General features: G+C 37.3%; 1 protein-coding gene across 5 annotated transcripts in view; it reads left to right on the top strand.

The window, feature by feature from the left end:
• Nucleotides 1-22,851, top strand: part of MEIKIN (meiotic kinetochore factor) — an 80,507-nt gene that overhangs the window by 27,899 nt on the left and 29,757 nt on the right. For all 5 annotated transcript variants that reach the window (XM_053220669.1, XM_053220666.1, XM_053220664.1 and 2 more), the window contains 2 exons: nucleotides 3,417-3,487; nucleotides 22,630-22,794. In XM_053220669.1, coding sequence (XP_053076644.1) covers nucleotides 3,417-3,487; nucleotides 22,630-22,794 — 236 coding nt within the window. The remainder of the gene's footprint in view (nucleotides 1-3,416; nucleotides 3,488-22,629; nucleotides 22,795-22,851) is intronic.

The following is a 22,851-nucleotide window of genomic DNA, read 5'->3' as shown; positions in this document are numbered from 1 at the left end:
TTTTTTAATTTTTTTATATAATTTATTGTCAAGTTAGCTAACATACAGTGTATATGGTGTGCTCTTGGCTTTGGGAGTAGTTCCTGTGACTCATCACTTACATAAAACACCTAGTGCTTACCCCATTAAGTGCCCTCCTCACTGCCCATCACTCATTTTCCCTGCCCCCACCCCCTTCCACCCTCAGTTTGTTCTCTGTATTTAAAAGTCTCTAGGATAAGCATCTCTGAGGAGATGATATTTGTACAGAGCTTGAATGTGGGTCATGTGAAAATCTGTGATAGAGTATGCTGGCAAAGGGAACAACAAAAGAAAAGGTCCTAAGATGGGAATGAGCGCAGCACGTTTGAAGAAGAGAAAAGAGGTTTGTATGACTGGAGCAAAATGAGTTTAAAAAAAATGAATGACTGCAGTTGTGTTGAGGGCTAGTCAAGTGGTATAATGTAGAGTCTCCTATGCCATCGTAAGGAGTAAGAATTCTCTTCTAAATGTGCTGAGAAGTGGGATGATGTGATTGGATACATATTTTTTTATAATTTTTAAATGCTTTTATTTATTTTTGAGAGACAGAGAGAGACAGAGCATGAGTGGGGGAGGGACAGAGAAAGAGGGAGACACAGAATGTGAAGCAGGCTCCAGGTTCTGAGCTGTCAGCACAGAGCCCAACATAGGGCTTGAACTCAAGAACTGCAAGATCATGACCTGAGCTGAAGTCAGACACTTAACTGACTGAGCCACCCAGGCGCCCCTTGGATACATATTTTAGAATAATCACTCTGGCTGCTATGTGGAGATAGACTAAGAAGGCAAAGAGACCCTGTTAAACTATTGTAGTGGTCAGGTAATGGTATGAGACTAACGTGGTAGCAGTGGTCTGATTTGGAATATATATATATATATATATATATATATATATATATATATATATAGTGTTTTATTATTTTTGAGAGAGAGACACACACACATTATGAATAGGGAGGAGCAGAGAGACAGGTAGACACAAAATTCAATACAGGCTCCAGGCTCTGAGCTGGTAGCACAGAGTGCAATGCAGGGCTTGAACTCATGGACTGTGAGATCATGACCTGACCGAAGTTGGATGCTTAACCAACTGAGCCACCCAGGTGCCCCCGGAATATATTTCAAAGCACTAGGATTTTCTGATTAATCTGTATGTTGGGTAAGAGAAAAATAAATGTCAAGGATGAGTCTAAAATTATTGGTTTAAGCAAGTGGATGAATGATGGTATCATTTCTTGAGAAAGCACTGGAGGACAGAGCAAGTTGGGAGGATGATTAAGAGAATTTGGTTTCCTTTTGGGATGAGCACTGGGTGTTGTATGGAAACCAATTTGACAATAAACTTCATATTAAAAAAAAAGAGAGAATTTGGTTTCAACATTGAATTTTATTTCTCTACTCCTGTACCTAATGTTTCATGAAATGATGCAGACAAAAACATGTATGTGTTGTGTAATTCCATATATATGAAGTTCAAGAACAGGCAAGACTATTTTGGGTAGTAGAAGTAAGAATAGTGGTAATCTTTGGAAAGGGGGTGCTGAATGGGAAGGAACATATAGGAAACTTTTGACGTGTTGGAATATTTTATATCTTGATTTGGGTGGTGATTATATGGGTGAATACATACATATTTAAGATTTGTGCCTACTATTGTGTACGTAGAGTTCTTCAATAAAATATTAAAACATTGAGAGACTTATTAGCCTTCAAGTAGAGATATAATGAGAGCAGTTTGTGATACAGGAGTCTGGAGTTTAGGGCAGAGACTGGAGCTATAAATAAATATCTGGAGTCAAGAATATAAATGTTTTAAAGCCATAGGATCAGATGAGATCACCTAGGAAGTGGCATAGAAAACAAACATACAAAAAGAATGTAAATGAAACACTTCAGCATTTAGAAGTAGCTGTAACAAAAGTTACCGAGAGAATAAATAAAGCAGGAATTGAGGACTGAGAATCGTCACAACCAAGACCTAACCTGGTCTTCCACTAGTGTCTTCCATCTATCAAGTGTAGCTTAGCAGACTGGAAACATCGGGATCATTCTTGACACCTTCCTCTTTGTTACTTCTTAGACTTAATCTATTACCAAAACTTGGTACCAATTTTATCTCTTACAGAATTCTGAAACCTACTACTTCCCTCTACTTGAGGAGATGAAGATGAGTGAAGTGGTTAGTCTCAAGGGTTGCCAGATTTAGCAAGTAAAGATGCAGAATGGTCAGTTAATTTTGAATTCAGATAAATAATTTTTAATATAATTATGTCACAAATATTGTATATGCTTGTACTATTACATGGCATATACTTATACTAAAAAATTATTTGCTTATCTGAAATTCAAATTTAAATGGGTATCCTATTTGTATCTAGAAACCTAATTAGCCTCTGCAACGAGGCTGGGAATGTATATGTATTATAGGCAGGCATCACAAAAATCAGGATTTTATATGCTAAGTTAAAAAGCTTGAGTTTTAACTGGAATGCAGTGGAAAGCCTTGGGAAAGTTTTAAGCAGATGATATTAGACTTGTATTTTAGGTATGTAACAGGGGTAGTGGAGTACAGAGGGGCTAAATTGAAAAACTACTGAAATAATCCGAAAGGAAATCTCTTGTTGCCTTAAAGCAAGGTAATAGTGTTAAGAATAAAGAAAAGCCAAATTTGCATATTAAGTACATATGCTAGGTAACATTGGCAGAAAGCAGACAGTCAAAAGATTTTTGTTGCTTTTTGGATTGAGTCTGGAGAGTGAAAAAAAAGAGAAGAGTCAGGACTGAGTAGGAGCCATGAAAGGGACCAGAGGGAAAATGTTCATGCTTGTTGTACTGATGTCCAATAAGGTAGGGCAGGAAAGGTTTCTGCTCATATTTGTGGGACCTGAAATTAGATTGCTGTGGGTTTGGGAGTAAACAGGAGGAGAGGAAGTTATGTTAGTATATGTGGACATGCCTGTGGATAAGAGGAGAGAGAGGATATAGCATGAAGGGATATTGGGTACAGATAAAGTTTTTGGTAAGATCAAAGAGTCCTGACTATATTTTAAATGTTAATAGAAAAGTTGCAGTAGAGAAGTTTCAAGAGAGCCTGAAAATACAGGAATATGGAAATGAAAGGATAATTAATGAAGAATTTTAATCACACACACCTTTCTCTATTAATTGAAAAGTAAATATTTTACATAGAGCTTATTTACTCCTATGAAACCTGGGACTCTTATCTATAGCCAGTCAGATTATTCAACATATATCAAGTTTTTCTTCTGAAACTATTACAGAGATGCAGTCATTGAAATCAGGGTTTTGTTTTTCAAATTTGAGTTCTATTTTCTATACTTATAGTTAAGGAGAGGTTAAATAATTAAAATATTGAAGTATCTTTTTCTTTACAGATAATGCAGCTTGTGAAGTTTTACTTGCTGAGAAAACTTACCCTTCAGCACCTGAAAAAACAAAGAAAAAAGCAAGTATTAAAGCAGAATAACTACATAAACCATAAATTTAATTAATATAGAGCATATTCTTAACTAACAGTTTTATAGGAATTATTTTTCAGTTATTTAAGTCAATAATTTCAAATATTTTTTGAATTTAGTAGTTAATATTATTGTTACTTGAATATATACTCTATATAGGTTTAGTGAAAGAGAATTGAAATTTACAGATTTTCCAGATTCCTTTTGGGTAAGTGGATGTCTATTAAACATTCATTTAAGGTGAAAATAAGACATTTGCTGTATGTCCACAGCAGTGTTTTCTGCTGAGGAGTATTTGTGAATTAGTACTTTAGTCCTAAAGTCTAGAGATCTTTGGGGAGGAAATTGAATTTTGTTTTGTATGTAATAGAGCTACTATTTGAGTGAGTATTCAATGCTAAGCATTATTCTAAGCACTTTTTTATAAATTGTATCTTTTCCTTATAGCATTCCTATCACCTAAGTTTTTGTTTTGTTTTATTTTGTTTCCACCCACTTTATAGCTGAGAAAAACGAGATCTAGATATTAATTAGTATGTTTGAAGAGTTTGTAGCAGGTCTTTCTGGATCTATTCCTGTATTCTTTACACTACACTTTACTGTCATTGTATACATTGGGGATAAAATTGCAAAAGGGCAAGACTGTCAGTAGGAAGACTCCGTAGTATGAAGTTGCAGATATTTTAGGTGCAAGATTGTGGTGGCTTTGGGGCGCGTAGGTGGCTCAGTCAGTTAAGCGTCCAATTTGGGCTCAGGTCATGATCTCGTGATTTGTGAATTCAAGCCCTACATCAGGCTGTCTGCTGTCAGTGCAGAGCCCACTTTGGATCCTCTGTCTCCCTCTCCCTCTGTCCCTCCCCTGAATGCAATCTCTCAAAAGTAAACATTAAAAAAAAAAAAAGATTGTGGTGCCTTTGACTAGGGTTTTTTGTAGGAGAGATGGAAAAATAAGCATGGATTCAAGATAATTATGCCTGTAGAGTTCAAGAATCGGATATAGAGGGTAAAGGAATGAGAGGTGTCAAAAAAGACATCTAGGTTTCTGTCTTAACCAGCTTTGGTGGATAAAGGTGCTATTTACTGTGATAGGAAAGGCAGGAAGTTTGAGGGCACCTGAAAATGAAAATGTTGGAAGGACCATTGGCTACAACTCTGCAGGTTAGGACAGAAAAGAAGTGTACAGTGTTTTAAATTCATAGAAATAGATGAAAGCACGTTAGAAAGAATGAGTATCTGTCAAGTGAGGAAGAGACAAGAGTCCAGTATCACTCCTTGGAAAGCTTTATGGTCAGGTACAAAAGTAAGAATGGACAGAGAAAAGGAGGGAAATAAACAGAATATGGTATCATAGAAGACGAGAGGAGAGCATTTACTCCTAAAAGAGGGAGTGGTTAACAATGCTGAATGTTGCTTGGAATCCCAGTGTTATAAAGAACTTTATAAAATTGGAGGACTTCAAATTTCTGGTCTAGCATGTAAGGAACTTAGAAGTCATCTCTCTGTCCTAACAAGTAAAAAGCTGAACAAAGTGAAAAATCAACAACTCTTTTTAGGTATGTCAGAAAAATAAGGTCATAGGCTAAAGTGCTGCAGTAAAACTTGGAAAGACAGGTCAGTGGATATAGAGAATCATGACTTACTGGAACAGAAATGTGTGAACAGAAACCTCCCTGAGAACCAGTGCTGGAATGGGAACCAGTGCTAGTGTGATTGGTGAGTTGCCGGAGGCTCACTGAGGACAACACTGAGAGTTAAAAACTCAAGAGGAACACAGTCATCAGGGGGCCTCAATAATTTTATGAGTTTTACCTCTAGGAGGGACCTCTACCAAGTCCTCACAGTAAATATCAAAGAAAAATCCCCTCATGCTTTTAGTAGTGAGAAGGGAAAAAGAACCATTTGGAAATACACTAGAATATTATGTTCTTTTTTGTTCTTTTTTAATGTTTTTTTAAAATTGTTTATTTATTTTGAGAGAAAGCGACTGCAAGCAGGGGAGAGGAGGAGAGAGAGAGAGAGAGAGAGAGAGAGAGAGAGAGAGAGAGAGAATGAATCTCAAGCAGGCTCCATGCTCAGCATGGAGCCCAACATGGAACCTGATCCCACAAACCTTGAGATCATGTCCTGAACCAAAATCAAGAGTTGTTTGCTTAACCAGCTGAGCCACCCAGGTGCCCCTGGAGTATTTTGTTCTTAACAAAGCCTTCCATCAGAAGAAAATATTTTACCAGAGTCTAATTTGCTGGTATTTTAGCAGAGGCTATCCTACCTGGGGGAAGGGAAGTACCCAACCCCAGCCAGCTCTGCTTTTTCAAATGAGGAAAGAAAAATACTCCAATTCTAGTTTCCTCTAACTTCCACATGGGGGAATGGAAATACCCAACTACAGGGGAGCCTGGGTAGTTCATTTGGTTAAGGGTCCAACTTTTGATTTCAGCTGAGGTCATGAGCTCACAGTTTGTGAGTTCAAGCCCCGCATGGGACTCTGCACTGACAGTGCAGATCCTGCTTGGGATTCTCTCTCTCCCTCTCTCTCTGCCCCTCCCCAACACGTGTGCGCCCTTGCTCTGTCTCTCTCTCAAAATGAATAAATAAACTTAAAAAAAGAACAGGAAATACACAACTACACCTCTCTCTAGCTGTGCTGTCCCACCTAAGGAGGTGTGAGAACCAAGAAACACTGGTGAATTTTACCATCCAGAAGCACAGGCTAAACAATAAACAAAAAAGACGTCATCACAGCCCTATGACTGCTCCCCCTCCCCCCACATCTTACCACTACATTACTATAGGCCTATTTACCACAGTTCCTATTAACCAGTACATCTTGTCTACCTTTTAGCAAAAAATTACAAGGCATATTAAAAGGCAAAAAAAAGTTTGAGAGACTGAATAAACATCAGAATCAGAGTCAGATGTGGCAGTAGTATTAGAATTATCAGACCAGAATTTTTAAATAACTATGATTAATATGCTAAGGACATTATAGTAAAAAGTAGACAACATGCAAGAACAGATGAATAATATAAACACAAAGATCCATGTTCTAAGAAAGATCAAAAAAGAAATGCTAGAGATTAAAAATTCTATAGCAAGAATAAAGAATGCCTTTGATGGACTCATTAGTAGACTGGACACAACTTAGGAAAGAATACCTAAGTTTGAGGATATGACCGAAGAAACTTCCAAAACTGAAAAGCAAAGAGAAAAAAGACAAAAAAAAACCAAAACAAAACAAAAACCAGACTATTCAAGAACTGTGAAACAACTACAAAAGGTGTGACGTACACATAATTGGAATTCCAGAAAGAAAAGAAACAGAAAAAGGAACAAAAGCAACATTTGAAGCAATAATGAGTCAGAATTTCCCAAAATTATTGTCAGATACCAAATCATAGATTCAGGAAGTTCACAGAATACCACGCAGGATAAATGCTCCCAAAACTACATCTAGATTTATTATATTCAAACATCAGAAAATCAAAGAGAAAGAAAAAAATTTTTAAAGAAGCCAGAGGGAGAAAAACACCTTACTTATAGAAGAGCAAAGGTAAACATTACAGACCTCTCCTTAGAAATTACTAAGAAATAAAAGACTGAAGTGAAATATTTAAAGTGCTGAGAGAAAAAAACCAAGCTAGAATTCTATACCTTGTGAAATTCTCCTTCAAAAATGATTTTCTCAGACAAACAAAAATTTATAATTTGTTGCCAGTAGGCCTTCCTTTTAAGAAATATTAAGGGAAGTTCTTCAAGGAGAAGGAAAATAATATGCCAGTATAAGTTTATCTATCCTAATAAATGTAACACTGTGTTGCAGTACGTTAAATACGGGAGATTGTGCATGAGTACGGTCAAGGGGTATATGGGAACTCTATGCATTTTGCTCAATTCTTCTGTGAACCTCAAACTTCTCTAAAAAATTTGTTAGTTTATTATTTTTTTTTTATTTTTTTTTCAACGTTTTTTTATTTATTTTTGGGACAGAGAGAGAGACAGAGCATGAACGGGGGAGGGGCAGAGAGAGAGGGAGACACAGAATCGGAAACAGGCTCCAGGCTCTGAGCCATCAGCCCAGAGCCCGACGCGGGGCTCGAACCCACGGACCGCGAGATCGTGACCTGGCTGAAGTCGGAACCCAGGCGCCCCTGTTAGTTTTTTAAAAGTCAGTTGCATTCACAATCAAGAAGGAAACCAGGGGCGCCTGGGTGGCGCAGTCGGTTGGGCGTCCGACTTCAGCCAGGTCACGATCTCGCGGTCCGTGGGTTCGAGCCCCGCGTCGGGCTCTGGGCTGATGGCTCAGAGCCTGGAGCCTGTTTCCGATTCTGTGTCTCCCTCTCTCTCTGCCCCTCCCCCGTTCATGCTCTGTCTCTCTCTCTGTCCCAAAAATAAATAAAAAAACGTTGAAAAAAAAATTAAAAAAAAAAAGAAGGAAACCAATGACTCTAGCATGAATAATTTTAGTGGACTGGTGACAGGCAAGCCAGATTGGAATAGATTGAAGAGTTATAGAAAAGAAGGAAATATAACATATAAAAAGAAGTAAATTTGGACACCAAAAACATAAAACATATGTGGAGGTGGGGAGTAGAATATTTTTGTGCAGTTGAAGTTGATTTGTTATCATCTTAAAATAGACTATTACAAGTATTTTGAAAGCCCTATGGTAATCCCAAAGCCAAAATCTTTAAAGAGATTCACAAATGATAAAGAGAAAAGAATCAAGGCATACCACTATAAAAATCATCCATTCATAAAGAGGGGCACCTGAGTGGCCCAGTCCGTTGAGCATCCGACTTCAGCTCAGGTCATGATCTCACAGTTCATGAGTTCGAAACCCGCATCAGGCTTTGTGCTGACAGCTCAGAGCCTGGAGCCTGCTTCAGAATCTGTGTCTCCCTCTCTCTGCCCCTCCCCTACCTGCAGTCTGTCTCTCTCTCAAAAATAAATAAAACATTTAAAAACATTTATAAAAGATTATTCGTTCATAAAGACAGCAAGAGAGGAAGAAGGGAACAAAGGAACTATAGAACAATCAGAAAGTAATTAAAAAATGATAGTCCTTACTATCAGTAAGTTCTTACCTATCAAAAATTACTTTAGGGGCGCTTGGGTGGCTCAGTCGGTTAAGCGTCAGACTTCAGCTCAGGTCACGATCTCACGGTCTGTGAGTTCGAGCCCCGCGTCAGGCTCTGGGCTGATGGCTCAGAGCCTGGAGTCTGCTTCCGATTCTGTGTCTCCCTCTCTCTCTGCCCCTCCCCCGTTCATGCTCTGTCTCTCTCTCTGTCTCAAAAATAAATAAACGTTAAAAAAAATTTTAAAAAATTACTTTAAATGATTAAAATTCTTCATTTAAAAGACATAAAGTGGGGGAATAAAAAATAGCGCAACTGTATGCTGCCTACAAGAGACTCACTTAAGCTTTAAAGACAATTAAGCCTAAAGTGAAAGAATGGAAAAAAATTATTCCATGGAAATGGAAACTAGAAGAGAACAGGAGTATACTCCTGATGATAAAAGGTATACTTTTATCAGACTAAATAGATTTTAAGTTAAAAGCTGTAATAACAGACAGTGTTATTACATAATGATAAAGAGGTCAATTCATCAAGAGGATATAACAAGTTAAATATATACAGACACAATACTGAAGCACTTAATTATATTAAATAATCATTAACAGGTCTCAAGGCAGAAATACACAACAATGCAATAATAGTAGAATACTTCGATACCCTATTATTCAACAATGAATAGATGATCCAAAGAGAAAATCATGGAGGAAATAATGGATTTGGACAACACTTTAGACCAAATGGACCTAACAGACATATACGACATTTCATTTAACAACAATAGAGTCCACATTCTTCTCAGTGTACATGGAACATGCTCTAGGATAGATTACATGTTGTGGCACAAAACAAGTCTTACCAAATTTAAAAAGATTGAAATTATATCAAATATATTTTCTGAACACATTGGCATGACACTAAAAATTTGTAACAGAAGGAAAGGGGGGAGGGTGTCTGGGTGGCTCTGTCAGTTAAGCTACTGACTCTTGGTTTTGACTCAGCTCATGATCTCATGGTTCATGGGTTTGAGCCCCATGTCTGAACTATCAGAGCCTGCTTGGGATTCTGTCTCTCTGCCCTTCCACCACTCATGCTCCTTCTCTCTTTCTCTCAAAATAAAGACACTTAAAAAAAGGGAAAGGGAGAACATTCACATATATGTGAAAATTAACACATTTGTGAGCAACTAATGAGTCAAAGAAGAAATCAAAAGAGATACCAAAAATACCTTGAGACAAATGAAAATGGAAACACAACATACCAAAACTTAAGGGGTGCTGCAAAAGTAACCCAAGAGAGAACATTATAGTGATAAATACTGTCCTTAAGAAAAAATTAAGGTCTCAAATAAGCAACGTAACCTTATACTGCAAGGAACTAGAAAAAGAACAAAGTCCAAAGTTAGCAGAAGGAAGGAAATAAAAATTAAAGAAGAAATAAATGAAATAGAGATTAGAAAGACAGTAGGAATCATTAACAAAACTAAGAGTTTTATTAAAAGATAAACAATTGAAAAACTTTTGTCCAGTTTAAGAAAGAAAGAGGGGTGCCTGGGTGGCTCAGTCATTTAAGTGCCCAACTCTTGATTTTGACTCAGGTCCTAATCAGTTTGTGAGTTCAAGCCCTGTGTGGGGCTCTGCACTGGCAGTGTGGAACCTGCTTGGGATTCTCTCTCTGATCTCTCCCTCTACCTCTCTCTCTCTAAATAAATAAATAAACTTTAAAAAAGAAAGAAAGATTACTCCAATTAATAAAATTATAATGAAAGAGGAGACATTACAGTTCATACCACAGAAATACAAAGGAACATAACAGTACCATGAGTAATTATACATAAACAAATTAGATAAATATAAGGATAAATTCCTAGAAACAGATAGAAACTTACCTAGACTGAAAAATTAAGTAATAAAAAATCTGAACAGACAAAAAGCAAGGAGATTGAATCAGTAATAAAAAATCTCTGGCAATTAAGAGACCAGATGACTTCACTGGTGAATTCTACCAAATGTATAATTTAAAAAAAAAAATTATTTTAGAGAGACAGCATGAGCTGTGGAAGAGGGGCAGACAGAGAAAGAGAGAAAATCTTTTTTTTTTTTACTATGAAATTTATTGTCAAATTAGTTTCCATACAACACTCAGAGCTCATACCAACAGGTGCCCTCCTCAATGCCTATCACCCACTTTCCCCTCCCTCCCACCCTCCCATCAACCCTCAGTTTATTTTCAGTTTTTAAGGGTCTCTTATGGTTTGGCTCCCTCCCTCTCTAACTTTTTTTCCCTTCCCCTCCCCCATGGTCTTCTGTTAAGTTTCTCAGGATCCACATAGGAGTGAAAACATATGGTATCTGTTTTTCTCTGTATGACTGATTTCATTTAGCATAACACTCTCCAGTTCCATCCATGTTGCTACAAAAGGCCATAGTTCATTCTTTCTCATTGCCAAGTAGTATTCCATTGTATATATAAACCACAACTTCTTTATCCATTCGTCAGTTGATGGACATTTAGGCTCTTTCTATAATTTGGCTATTGTTGAAAGTGCTGCTCTAAACATTGGGGTACAAGTGCCCTTATGCATCAGTACTCCTGTATCCCTTGGGTAAATTCCTAGCAGTGCTATTGCTGGGTCATAGGGTAGATCTATTTTTAATTTTTTGAGGAACCTCCATACTGTTTTCCAGAGTGGCTGCACCAGTTTGGATTCCCACCAACAGTGCAAGAGGGTTCCTGTTTCTCCACATCCATCCTCTCCAGCATCTATAGTCTCCTGATTTGTTCATTTTAGCCACTCTGACCGGCATGACGTGGTATCTGAGTGTGGTTTTGATTTGTATTGCCCTGATGAAGAGTGACATTGAGCATCTTTTCATGTACCTCTTGGCCATCTGGATGTCTTCTTTACAGAATTGTCTGTTCATGTTTTCTGCCCATTTCTTCACTGGATTATTTGTTTTTCAGGTGTGGAGTTTGGTGAGTTCTTTATAGATTTTGGATACTAGCCCTTTGTCTGATATGTCATTTGCAAATATCTTCCCATTCTGTTGGTTGCGTTTTAGTTTTGTTGATTGTTTCCATTGCAGTGCAGAAGCTTTTTATCTTCATGAGGTCCTAATAGTTCATTTTTGCTTTTAATTCCCTTGCCTTTGGGGATGTGTCAAGTAAGAAATTGCTGCGTTTGAGGTCAGAGAGGTTTTTTCCTGCTTTCTCCTCCAGGGTTTTGATGGTATCCTGTCTCACATTCAGGTCCTTTATCCATTTTGAGTTTATTTTTGTGAGTGGTATAAGAAAGTGGTCTAGTTTCATTCTTCTGCATGTTGCTGTCCAGTTCTCCCAGCACCATTTGTTAAAGAGACTGTCTTTTTTCCATTGGATATTCTTTCCTGCTTTGTCAAAGATGAGTTGGCCATACTTTTGTGGGTCCAATTCTGGAGTCTCTATTCGATTCCATTGATCTATGTGTCTGTTTTTGTGCCAATACCATGCTGTCTTGATGATTACAGCTTTGTAGTAGAGGCTAAAGTCTGAGATTGTGATGCCTCCCTCTTTGGTCTTCTTCAATATTACTTTGGCTATTCGGGGTCTTTTGTGGTTCCATTCAAATTTTAGGATTGCTTGTTCTAGTTTCAAGAAGAATGCTGGTGCAATTTTGATTGGGATTGCATTGAATGTGTAGATAGCTTTGGGAGTATTGACATTTTAACAATATTTATTCTTCCAATCCATGAGCACGGAATGTTTTTCCATTTCTTTATATCTTCTTCAATTTCCTTCATCAGCTTTCTATAGTTTTCAGCATACAGATCTTTTGCATCTTTGGTTAGGTTTATTTCTAGGTTATTTTATGATTCTTGGTGCCATTGTGAATGGGATCAGTTTCTTTATTTGTCTTTCTGTTGCTTCATTATTAGTATGTAAGAATGCACCTGATTTCCATACATTGATTTTGTATCCTGCAATTTCGCTGAATTCATGTGTCAGTTCTAGTAGACTTTTGGTGGAGTCTGTTGGGTTTTCCATGTATAATATCATGTCATCTGCAAAAAGTGAAAGCTTGACTTCATCTTTGCCAATTTTGATGCCTTTGATTTCCTTTTGTTGTCTGACTGCTGATGCTAGAACTTCCAACACTATGTTAAACAACAGCGGTGAGAGTGGACATCCCTGTCGTGTTCCTGATCTCAGGGGGAAAGCTCTCAGTTTTTCCCCATTGAGGATATTATCTGTGGTCTTTTCATAAGTGGATTTTATGATGTTTAAGTATGTTCCTTCTATCTTGACTTTCTCGAGGGTTTTTATAAAGAAAGGGTGCTGAATTTTGTCAAATGCTTTTTCTGCATCGATTGACAGGATCATAAGGTTCTTATCTTTTCTTTTATTAATGCGATGTATCACATTGATTGATTTGCGAATGTTGAACCAGCCCTGCACCCCAGGAATGAATCCCAATATATCATGGTGATTAATTCTTATATGCTTTTGAATTCGATTTTCTAGTATCTTGTTGAGAATTTTTGCATCCATATTCATCGGGGATATTGGCCAGTAGTTCTCTTTTTTTGTGGGGTCTCTGTCTGGTTTGGGAATCAAAGTAATGCTGGCTTCATAGAATGAGTCTGGAAGTTTTCCTTCCCTTTCTATTTCTAAGAGAAATAGCTTGAGAAGGAACAGCTTGAGAAGGATAGGTATTATCTCTGTTCTCAATGTCTGGTAGACTTCCCCAGGGAAGCCATCTGGTCCTGGACTCTTATTTGTTGGGAGATTTTTGATAACTGATTCAATTTATTTGCTGGTTATGGGTCTGCTCAAGTTTTCTATTTCTTCCTGTTTGAGTTTTGGAAGTGTGTGGGTGCTTAGGAATTTGTCCATTTCTTCCAGGTTGTCCAGTTTGTTGGCATATAATTTTTCCTAGTGTTCCCTGATAATTGCTTGTATTTCTGAGGGATTGGTTGTAATAATTCCATTTTAATTCATGATTTTATCTATATGGGTCCTCTCCCTTTTCTTTTTGAGAAGCCTGGGTAGAGGTTTATCAATTTTGTTTATTTTTTCAAAAAACCTACTCTTGGTTTCATTGATCTGCTCTACAGTTTTTTTAGATTCTATATTGTTTATTTCTGCTCTGATCTTTATTATTTCTCTTCTTCTGCTGGGTTTGGGTTCTTTGCTGTTCTGCTTCTATTTCCTTTAGGTGTGCTGTTAGATTTTGTATTTGGGATTTTTCTTGTTTCTTGAGATAGGCCTGGATTGCAATGTATTTTCCTCTCAGGACTGCCTTTGCTGCATCCCAAAGTGTTTGGATTATTGTATTTTCATTTTCATTTGTTTCCATATATTTTTTAATTTCTTCTCTAAGTGCCTGGTTGACCCATTCATTCTTTAGTAGGGTGTTCTTTAACCTCCATGCTTTTGGAGGTTTTCCAGACTTTTTCCTTGGTTGATTTAAAGTTTCATAGCCTTGTGGTCTGAAAGAGTGCATGGTAAGATCTCCATTCTTGTATACTTACGAAGGGCTGTTTTGTGACCCAGTATGTGATCTCTCTTAGAAAATCTTCCATGTGCACTCGAGAAGAAAGTATATTCTGTTGCTTTGGGATGCAGAGTTCTAAATATCTGTCAAGTCCATCTGATTCAGTGTATCATTCAGGGCCCTTGTTTCTTTATTGATTCTGTGTCTAGATGATCTATCCATTGCTCTAAGTGGGATATTAAAGTCCCCTGCAATTACCACATTCTTATCAATAAGGTTGCTTATGTTTGTGATTAATTGTTTTATATATTTGGGGGCTCCTGCACTCGGCGCATAGACATTTATAATTGTTAGTTCTTCCTGATGGATAGACCCTGTAATTATTATATAATGCTCTTCTTCATCTCTTGTTACAGCCTTTAATTTAAAGTCTAGTTTGTCTGATATAAGTATGGCTACTCCAGCTTTCTTTTGACTTCCAGTAGCATGATAGATAGTTCTCCATCCCCTCACTTTCAATCTGAAGGTACCTTTGTGTCTAAAATGAGTCTCTTGTAGACAGCAAATAGATGGGTCTTGTTTTTTTATCCATTCTGATACCCTATGTCTTTTGGTTGGAGCATTTAGTCCATTTACATTCAGTGTTATTATGAAAGATAGGGGTTTAGAGTCATTATGATGTCTGTAGGTTTCATGCTTGTACTGATGTCTCTCGCACTTTGTCCCACAGGATCCCCCTTAGGATCTCTTGTAGGGCTGGTTTAGTGGTGGTAAATTCCTTCAGTTTTTGTTTATTTAGGAAGACCTTTATCTCTCCTTCCTTCTATTCTAAATGACAGACTTGCTGGATAAAGGAATGTTGGCTGCATATTTTTTCTGTTCATCACATTGAAGATTTCCTGCCATTCCTTTCTGGCAGCATGTTTATTCCTAGCTGTTTTGAGAATTTTCTCTTTATCCTTGTATTTTGCCAGTTTCACTATGATATGTTGTACAGAAGATCAATTCAAGTTACGTCTGAAGGGAGTTCTGTGTGCCTCTTGGATTTCAATGCCTTTTTCCTTCCCCAGATCAGGGAAGTTCTCAGCTATGATTTGTTCAAGTACACCTTCAGCCCCTTTCTCTCTCTCCTTCTGGAATTCCTATGATATGGATATTGTTCCATTTGATTGTATCACTTAGTTATCTAATTCTCCCCTCATACTCCTGGATTTTTTTATCTCTCTTTTTCTCAGCTTCCTCTTTCTCCATAATTTTATCTTCTAATTCACCTATTCTCTCCTCTGCCTCTTCAATCCGTGCTATGGCTGCCTCCATTTTATTTTGCAGCTCATTTATAGCATTTTTTAGCTCCCCATGACTATTTCTTAGTCCCTTGATCTCTGTAGCAATAGATTCTCTGCTGTCATCTATGCTGTTTTCAAGCCCAGCAATTAATTTTATGACTATTATTCTAAATTCTTGTTCTGTTATATTGCTTAAATCGTTTTTGATCAATTCATTAGCTGTTGCTACTTCCTGGAGTTTCTTTTGAGGAGAATTATTCCATTTCATCATTTTGGGTAGTCCCTGTGGTAACTCCAAACTGCAGGGCACTTCCCCTGTGCTGTTAGGAGTAACTTGTGTCAGGGCCACAGTCAGACCTGATGTCTGCCCCCAGCCCACCACTGGGGCCACAGTCAGACTGGTGTGTACCTCATCTTCCCCTCTCCCAGGGGCAGGACTCACTGTGGAGTGGTGTGGGCTACTTGCACACTGCCAGGCTTGTGGTGCTGCTTAGATGGGATCTGGTCAAGGGCGTATTAGCCAGGTGGTTCTGCAAGGTGCACAGGGGCGGGAGGCGCAGGCTTAGCTAGCTTTGCCTTCCGTGGTCCCTTGTGGGAGGGGCCCCTGCAGCACCGGGAGGGAGGCAGGCCTGTCAGAGGGATGGATCCACAGAAGCACAGCGGTGGGCGTTTGCACGGTGGCAAGCAAGTTCAGTGATGGGAATTGGCTCCCTTTGGATAGAGAGAGAGAGAGAGAGAAAGAGAGTCTTCATCAGGTTCCACATTCAGTACAGAGCCTGATGTGGGGTTCAGTCCCACAACCTTGAGATCATGACCTGAGCTAAAATCAAGAGTTGGATGCTCAACGAACTGAGACACTCAGGTGCCTCATCTAATGTTTAAATGTTTAAAGAAGAATTAATATCAGTCCTTCTCAAACTTTTCTAAAAACTGAAGAGGAAGGAACACTTCCAAACTCATTTTACAAGGACAGCTTTACTGTGATACCAACTCCAGGAAAGAACACTAAAAGAAAAGAAAATTACGGGCCAATATTCCTGATGAACGTAGATAACAATCCTCAACAAAACACTAGCAAACCAAATTCAAGAGCGAATTGAAAACATCATATTTCACAATCAAATAGGATTTATCCCTGGTATGAAAGTATAGTTCAACATAAGAGAATCAGTTAACGTGATACACCACATTAACAGAATGAAGGATAGAAAGCATATCATTTCAATAGATGCAGAAAAGCGTTGGACAAAATTCAACATCCTTTCATAATAGAAACTTTCAACAAATTAGGTATAGAAGGAACATACCTCAACATAATAAAGGCTACATATGACAAGCCCATAGCTTATATCATACTCAGTGGTGAAAAGTTAAAAGCTTTTCCTCTAAGATCAGGAATAAGAAAAGATGTTCACTCTTGCCACTTCTATTCAGTATAGTACTGCACATTTTAGCCAGAGCAATTTGATAAGAAAAGGAAGTAAAAATCATGCATATAGGAAAGGAAGAAGGGAAATTATCTCTTTGTGGATGGCATGATATTATATATTGAAAACCCTAAAGACTCTACCAAAAAGACTGTCAGAACTAATGGATAAATTCTGTAAAGTTGCAGAATAGAAAATCAACATACAACAATTTGTTATGTTCCTATGCACTAGCATTAAACTATTTGAAACAGAAATCAGAAAGCAATCCTGTGAGATAAGAGGAAATATATATTTTGGTCTCTGTCCCCATTTCCTGACACACAGCTCCTAAGTGCTTATAATTTCCTAAGTGTTAAGAACACCAGGAGCATCTCTTGTTTTAATATATTTTTTTACCCCATCCCTGACACAAGCCTCCTAAAACCCTTGTAAATCCCTAAGTTATAAGAATACTAGAGGATCTTCTGTTCATGAGACAACGGTGGGTGGACTCCTTTGTGGCTCCTAGATGGACCTGGTCATCAGGAAGACCATGCCATAATTAAAAGCTTGAAATTTTCAACCCAGTCACTCCCTTCTCCAAAGAGGGGAAAGGAGCTGGAATGAAGTTAGTAATTGATTATGCCTACATGAGGAACCCTCCATAAAAATTCTCATAGAAGGAGATTTGAAGAGCTTCTAGGTTGCTGAACACATCCACACCAGGAGGTGACAGATCACAACTCCACTGTGGCAGAAGTTCTTATGCTTGGGACCCTCCCAGACCTCACTCTATATTAGTATATATCCTTTAATAAATTAGTAAATGTAAGTGTTTCTCTGGGTTATGTGATTTGCCCTAGCAAATTAATTGAACCTGAGGATAGGGTGATGGGGGCTTCCAATTTGTTGCCAAATTGTATAGAACTTGAGGATAACCTGGGGACCTACTACTTCTGATTGGCATCTGGATTTGTATGGGAGCAGTCTTGTGGGACTAAGCCTTTAACCTGTGGGATCTGATATTATCTGCAGGTAAACAGTGTTAGAATTGAGTTGAATTGTAGGACATCTAGCTGGTGTTGCAGAGAAATTTTGTTGTGGGAAAAACTCCCAACACATGTAGTGACCAGAAGTATCAGAAGTGTGAGTGTTTTGAATGAGTAGTAAAGGAGACTCGCAAGAGAAAGACTCATTGGAGGAAAGAACTGTGTTTTTTCTTTAAAAATCCCATTTAGAATCTCATCAAAAACAATAAAATACTTAGAGATAAATTTAAACAAGGGGGTAAAAGACCTGTACACTATAAACTCTAAGGCACTGATGAAAGAAATCAAAGAGGACACAAAGAAATGGGAAGATATTGCATGTTTTTAGATTGGAAGAATTAATATTGTGAAAATGTCCATCTACCCAAAGCAATCTACACAGCCAATGCTGTCCTTTCAAAATTCCAATCACATTTTTTCTCAGAAATAGAAAACTCTCCTCAAATTTGTGTGGAACCATATAAGACCCCCAAGTAGCCAAAGCAATCTTGAGAAAGAAGAACAAAACTGGAGATATCACATTTCTTGATATATATTATATATCAAGTATATATTATACTTGATATAATATTATACTTGATATATATTATATATCAAGTATATATTATAAATCTGTAGAATGGAAATAGTACAGCACTGGCACATAGACCAGTGGAACAGAATAGAGAGCCCAGAAATAAACCCACATATATACAGCCAACTGATTTTTGACAAGGGTGCCAAGAACACAAACTGGGGAAAGGATAATCTCTTCAATAAATGGTAATGGGAAAATTGGATATCCACATGCAGAAGAATGAGACGGGACCCCTATCTTATACCACTCACAAAAATTAACTCAAAATGGATTAAGGATGTAAATATAAAACCTGAAAATATAAAACTCCTAGAAGAAAACTTAGGGAAAAACGTCCTTGACATTGGTCTTGGCAATGATTTCTTTGATAAGACACGAAAGGAGCACGCAAGAAAAACTAAAGTGAGACAACATCAAACTAAAGAGCTTCTATACAGCAAAGGAATTAATAAATTTATAATAAATAAACTTAAAACAATTAATTGGAAAAGCAACCCAAAGAATGAGAGAAAATATTTACAAATCATATATCTTATAAGGGGTTAATATTCAAAATAGTTAAAGATCCTATACAATTCAGTAACAAAAAAGCAAATACATAATCCAATTTAAAAACGTGCAAAATACCGGAATAGATATTCTCCCAAAGAAGATGTAAAAGTTGTCAAAACATACATGAAAAAGTGCTCAATATCGCTAATAATCTGAGAAATGGAAATGCAAACCACAATCAGATCACCTCACATCTGGTAGGATGGCTATTAGCAGAAAGGTAAGAGCAAATTTTGGCAAAGATGTGCAAAAAAGGGGACGCTTAAATACTGTTAGTGGGAATGTAAACTGGTACAAGTATTGTGGAGAACCATATGGTGGTTCCTCATAAAATTAAAAATAGAACTACTGTTACTATTAAAAATAGAACTATATCCTATAGTGTTACTTCTGGGTATAGATCCAAAGGAAAAGGAAATGAAATCAGTATCTCAGGGAGATATCTGCACTCCCATGTTCACTGCAGTATTATTTTCAATAGCCAAGATATGAAAACAGCCTAAATGTCCTTCAATAGATGAATGGGTAAAGAAAGTGATATAGATATAGATATAGATATAGATATAGATATAGATATAGATATATAGATATAGATAATGGAATATTATTTGGTTATAAAAAAAGAAGAAAATCTTGCCACTTACAATCTTGCCATATATGAACCTGAAGGGCATTATGCTAAATGAAATAAACCAGAGGAAGACAAATACTGCATGGTATCACTTATATGTGGAATCCTAAAAAACAAGCAAAACCCAAAAATACCCAAAAAACAAAACAAAGAATAGAAACAAAGAATAGAAAATACAATGGTAGTTGCCAGAGGCTAGGAGTCTGGGGAAATGGGGAGATGTATGTCTAAAGGTACAAACTTTCAGTCATAATGAGAGAAAGTTCTGAAGATCTGATGTACAGCATAATGATGATCATAATACACTGTTACATACTTGTAAGTTACTGAGAGTAGATTCTAAACTTTCTCACACACACACAAAATTAATATGTCAGATGGTGGATATATTAATTATCTTGATCTTGGTTATCATTCAACAGTGTATACGTATATACTGTTACTTGTCCACTTCACATATATACAATTATATTTGTGAATTTTTCCTCAGTAAAGGTGGGAAAAAAGAAAAAAGAAGTGAGGAAGTAATGATTACATATAGAGCTTGACTCTGAAGGGAAATTAAGAAAAAGCACAGTAATTAGAAGGAGAGGCAGGGTCAGAGGAAACATGTTTTGTTTTGTTTTTACTCCATTAGCAGATGTACTGCTAATGAGAACAGAGTTTCTTTTAGGAGGGACAAAAATGTTCTAAAATTAGGCTATAGTGGTTGTACAACCCTGTGAACATACTAAAATACATTGATTTTACTCTTAAAGTGAATGAGTTTTATGGTATGTGAATTATATCTCAATAAAGCTGTTTTTAAAAACCCCAACAAACAATTAGGGGAAGAGGGAAGTCTTTGAAAAGATGAGGAAAGATGGGATCCAGAATACAAGTGGAGGAACTGGCCTTTAAAAGAGTAGAGAGGGGTGCCTGGGTGGCTTAGTTGGTTAAGTGTCTGACTTTGGCTCAGGTCATGACCTCACAGCTTATGGGTTCGAGCCCTGAGTCGGGCTCTGTGCTGACAGCTCAGAGCCTGGAGCTGCTTCAGATTCTGTATCTCCCTCTCTCTCTGCCCCTCCCCCGCTCACACTCTTTCTCTCTCTCTCTCTCTCTCTCTCTCTCTCTCAAAAATAAATAAATGTGAAAAAATTTTTAAAATAAGAGTAGAGATATTACCATTGTGGTATATTTATAAAAATAGTGGTAGCAGCATGGGCTTTGTGCTTAGAAGGATCCCACATTTCATTTAATGCTCTCTTGCCTTGACATGTTTAATAGTTTTTTTAAACAAGGGACCCCACATTTTTAGTTTGCACCAGGCCCCCAAAATTGAATCCTTAATGGTCATGTCCGTTTGATTACCTCTGTTGTTGTGGGGAAGTGTGAGGTAAGGCTGTCAGCTGAGAATGGGAGAAGGAAGGAGACCAGAGGTTTCAGGAAAATGGGAAGAGAGTGACATAATCAATCATGAGAAGCTAGAGAAATGCAGAAGTGTTGCCAGTCTGTGGCTACTCCTTTTGAGTTTGTGGTGACTTTGATATGCCAGATTGTATGGTTTTCCCAGCACTCAGCTGCAGTGGAGGTACAGAAGATATTGATATCAGGAGTCATCTAGGGCTGGGGGTTTGCCAGATATCTGTGATAGAAGAAGGGATCACAAGTAATTACAAGGATAGATGGTGGTAGATGAGGAAAGAATAAGAGAGGAGAAGGGTAATGTATCAAGATAGAATGGTAGGATCAGTAAATTGGAAATTTCAATGGAGGGGAGTTGATTTCATGAACATAATTGAACATAGGTTGGAAGGATGTAAGAAGCTATTCAAATTGGTGATTCTGTAATTTCTGTTGATGGTAAGAGCTATGTTTGATCACAGAATGATTAAAACACCATGAAGCGAAAAAGTTATTGAAAATGCAAAGGTCAACCACTGAAAATTGCAGGAGGGCTAGTTAGTTAGATGAGTTATCAACTTGCGTGATGAAATTGCTGAGAATGGTGACAGGAGTGAGAGAAAAAGTTGTTTGCTTCGTATACATGAGAGTAGCAAGTCAGTAGATGCCAGTAAATACCTTGCTGTTAGCTCCATACCATTGTTCTTTTGATTGAACTTTATAGCTCCTTCCTTCCTTCCCCTACCTCTCTCTACCATTGTGTTTATCCCCTCAGCCCCAACTCAAAACTACTGTCATTCTTCAGGACTCAACTCAAATTTCACCTCCTCAGTTATGTTGAATATATGTAAACTGGGAATACTGTATTGGACAAGTCACACAAGACAAGCAGTCACTGAGCAATCTGCAATTTTCAATGGAGGGATTAATTGGTAAAGGAACATGCTTTCTTGTAGTTGCAGCTTCCTGATGTCTTAGAAAGTACTTTTGATTTCTTAAATGAAGATGACTGCATAATAAATACATTTATATAAATACATTTGATGTTTTCTCTAAAATTTAGTTTGAACTACCGACAGGTAGATAAATCTCATTATGATCTGTTTTCATGGAACACTGTTTAAGAGAGGTTACCTTAAATGTAGTAGAGAAATTTTTTGAATTGTGTGTATTTCTTTTTTTTTTTTTTAATGCTTATTTATTTTTGAGAGCGAGAAAGAGTGTGAGTGAGGGAGGGGCAGAGAGAGAGGGAGACTAGAATCTGAAGCAGTCTCCAGCTGTCAGCATAGAGACCAATGTGGGGCTCGAATTCATGGATCTTGAGATCATGACCTGAGCCAAAGTTAGATGCTTAACTGAGCCACGCAGGCACCCCGAGTTGCGTGTATTTCAAACTGTTTTGTCTTTCAATAGATTTTATTTTTAAATATGTAGAAAACTTTACTTTTTTTTTACAAAACCTTTATCTTTAAGTTGAAAACTCTTTTTCAAGTTGAGGAAATAAGAATAGAATTATATATATAATATTTATATGATTGATAAATATACCCTATTTTAATTGTAATAATTATTACATTAATATTACAGTAAAATAAGACATCTGAGAAGTGCTGCAAATAATTTTACAGTGTATTTCATGATTATGGATTGTATTTCATGATGGAGTATATTTCATGATTATGAATTTATTTCAGCCTGAAAAAGATCCTGAACATACAGATAAAAATTTTCAAGCAAAGTTAAGTTCTTGTCATCTAAAAATCAAGGTTCCATCATCTCACCAGAGATCTGTTATTGAAACCAGTGCAGGTGGACCAGTTACCAACGTTCTTTTGCCTCAGTCCATGGAATCTTCATCGGTAAGCACTGGTCTTCTTTTAACTAATTCTTGAAAAGCCTGTATCCAGAAAATGTAC

This window comes from Acinonyx jubatus, chromosome A1 (assembly GCF_027475565.1).
Source record: "Acinonyx jubatus isolate Ajub_Pintada_27869175 chromosome A1, VMU_Ajub_asm_v1.0, whole genome shotgun sequence".
NCBI classification, from domain to species: domain Eukaryota; kingdom Metazoa; phylum Chordata; class Mammalia; order Carnivora; family Felidae; genus Acinonyx; species Acinonyx jubatus.
Note: the sequence above shows the minus strand (reverse complement) of the source record. Positions and strands in the feature narration are given on the sequence as shown.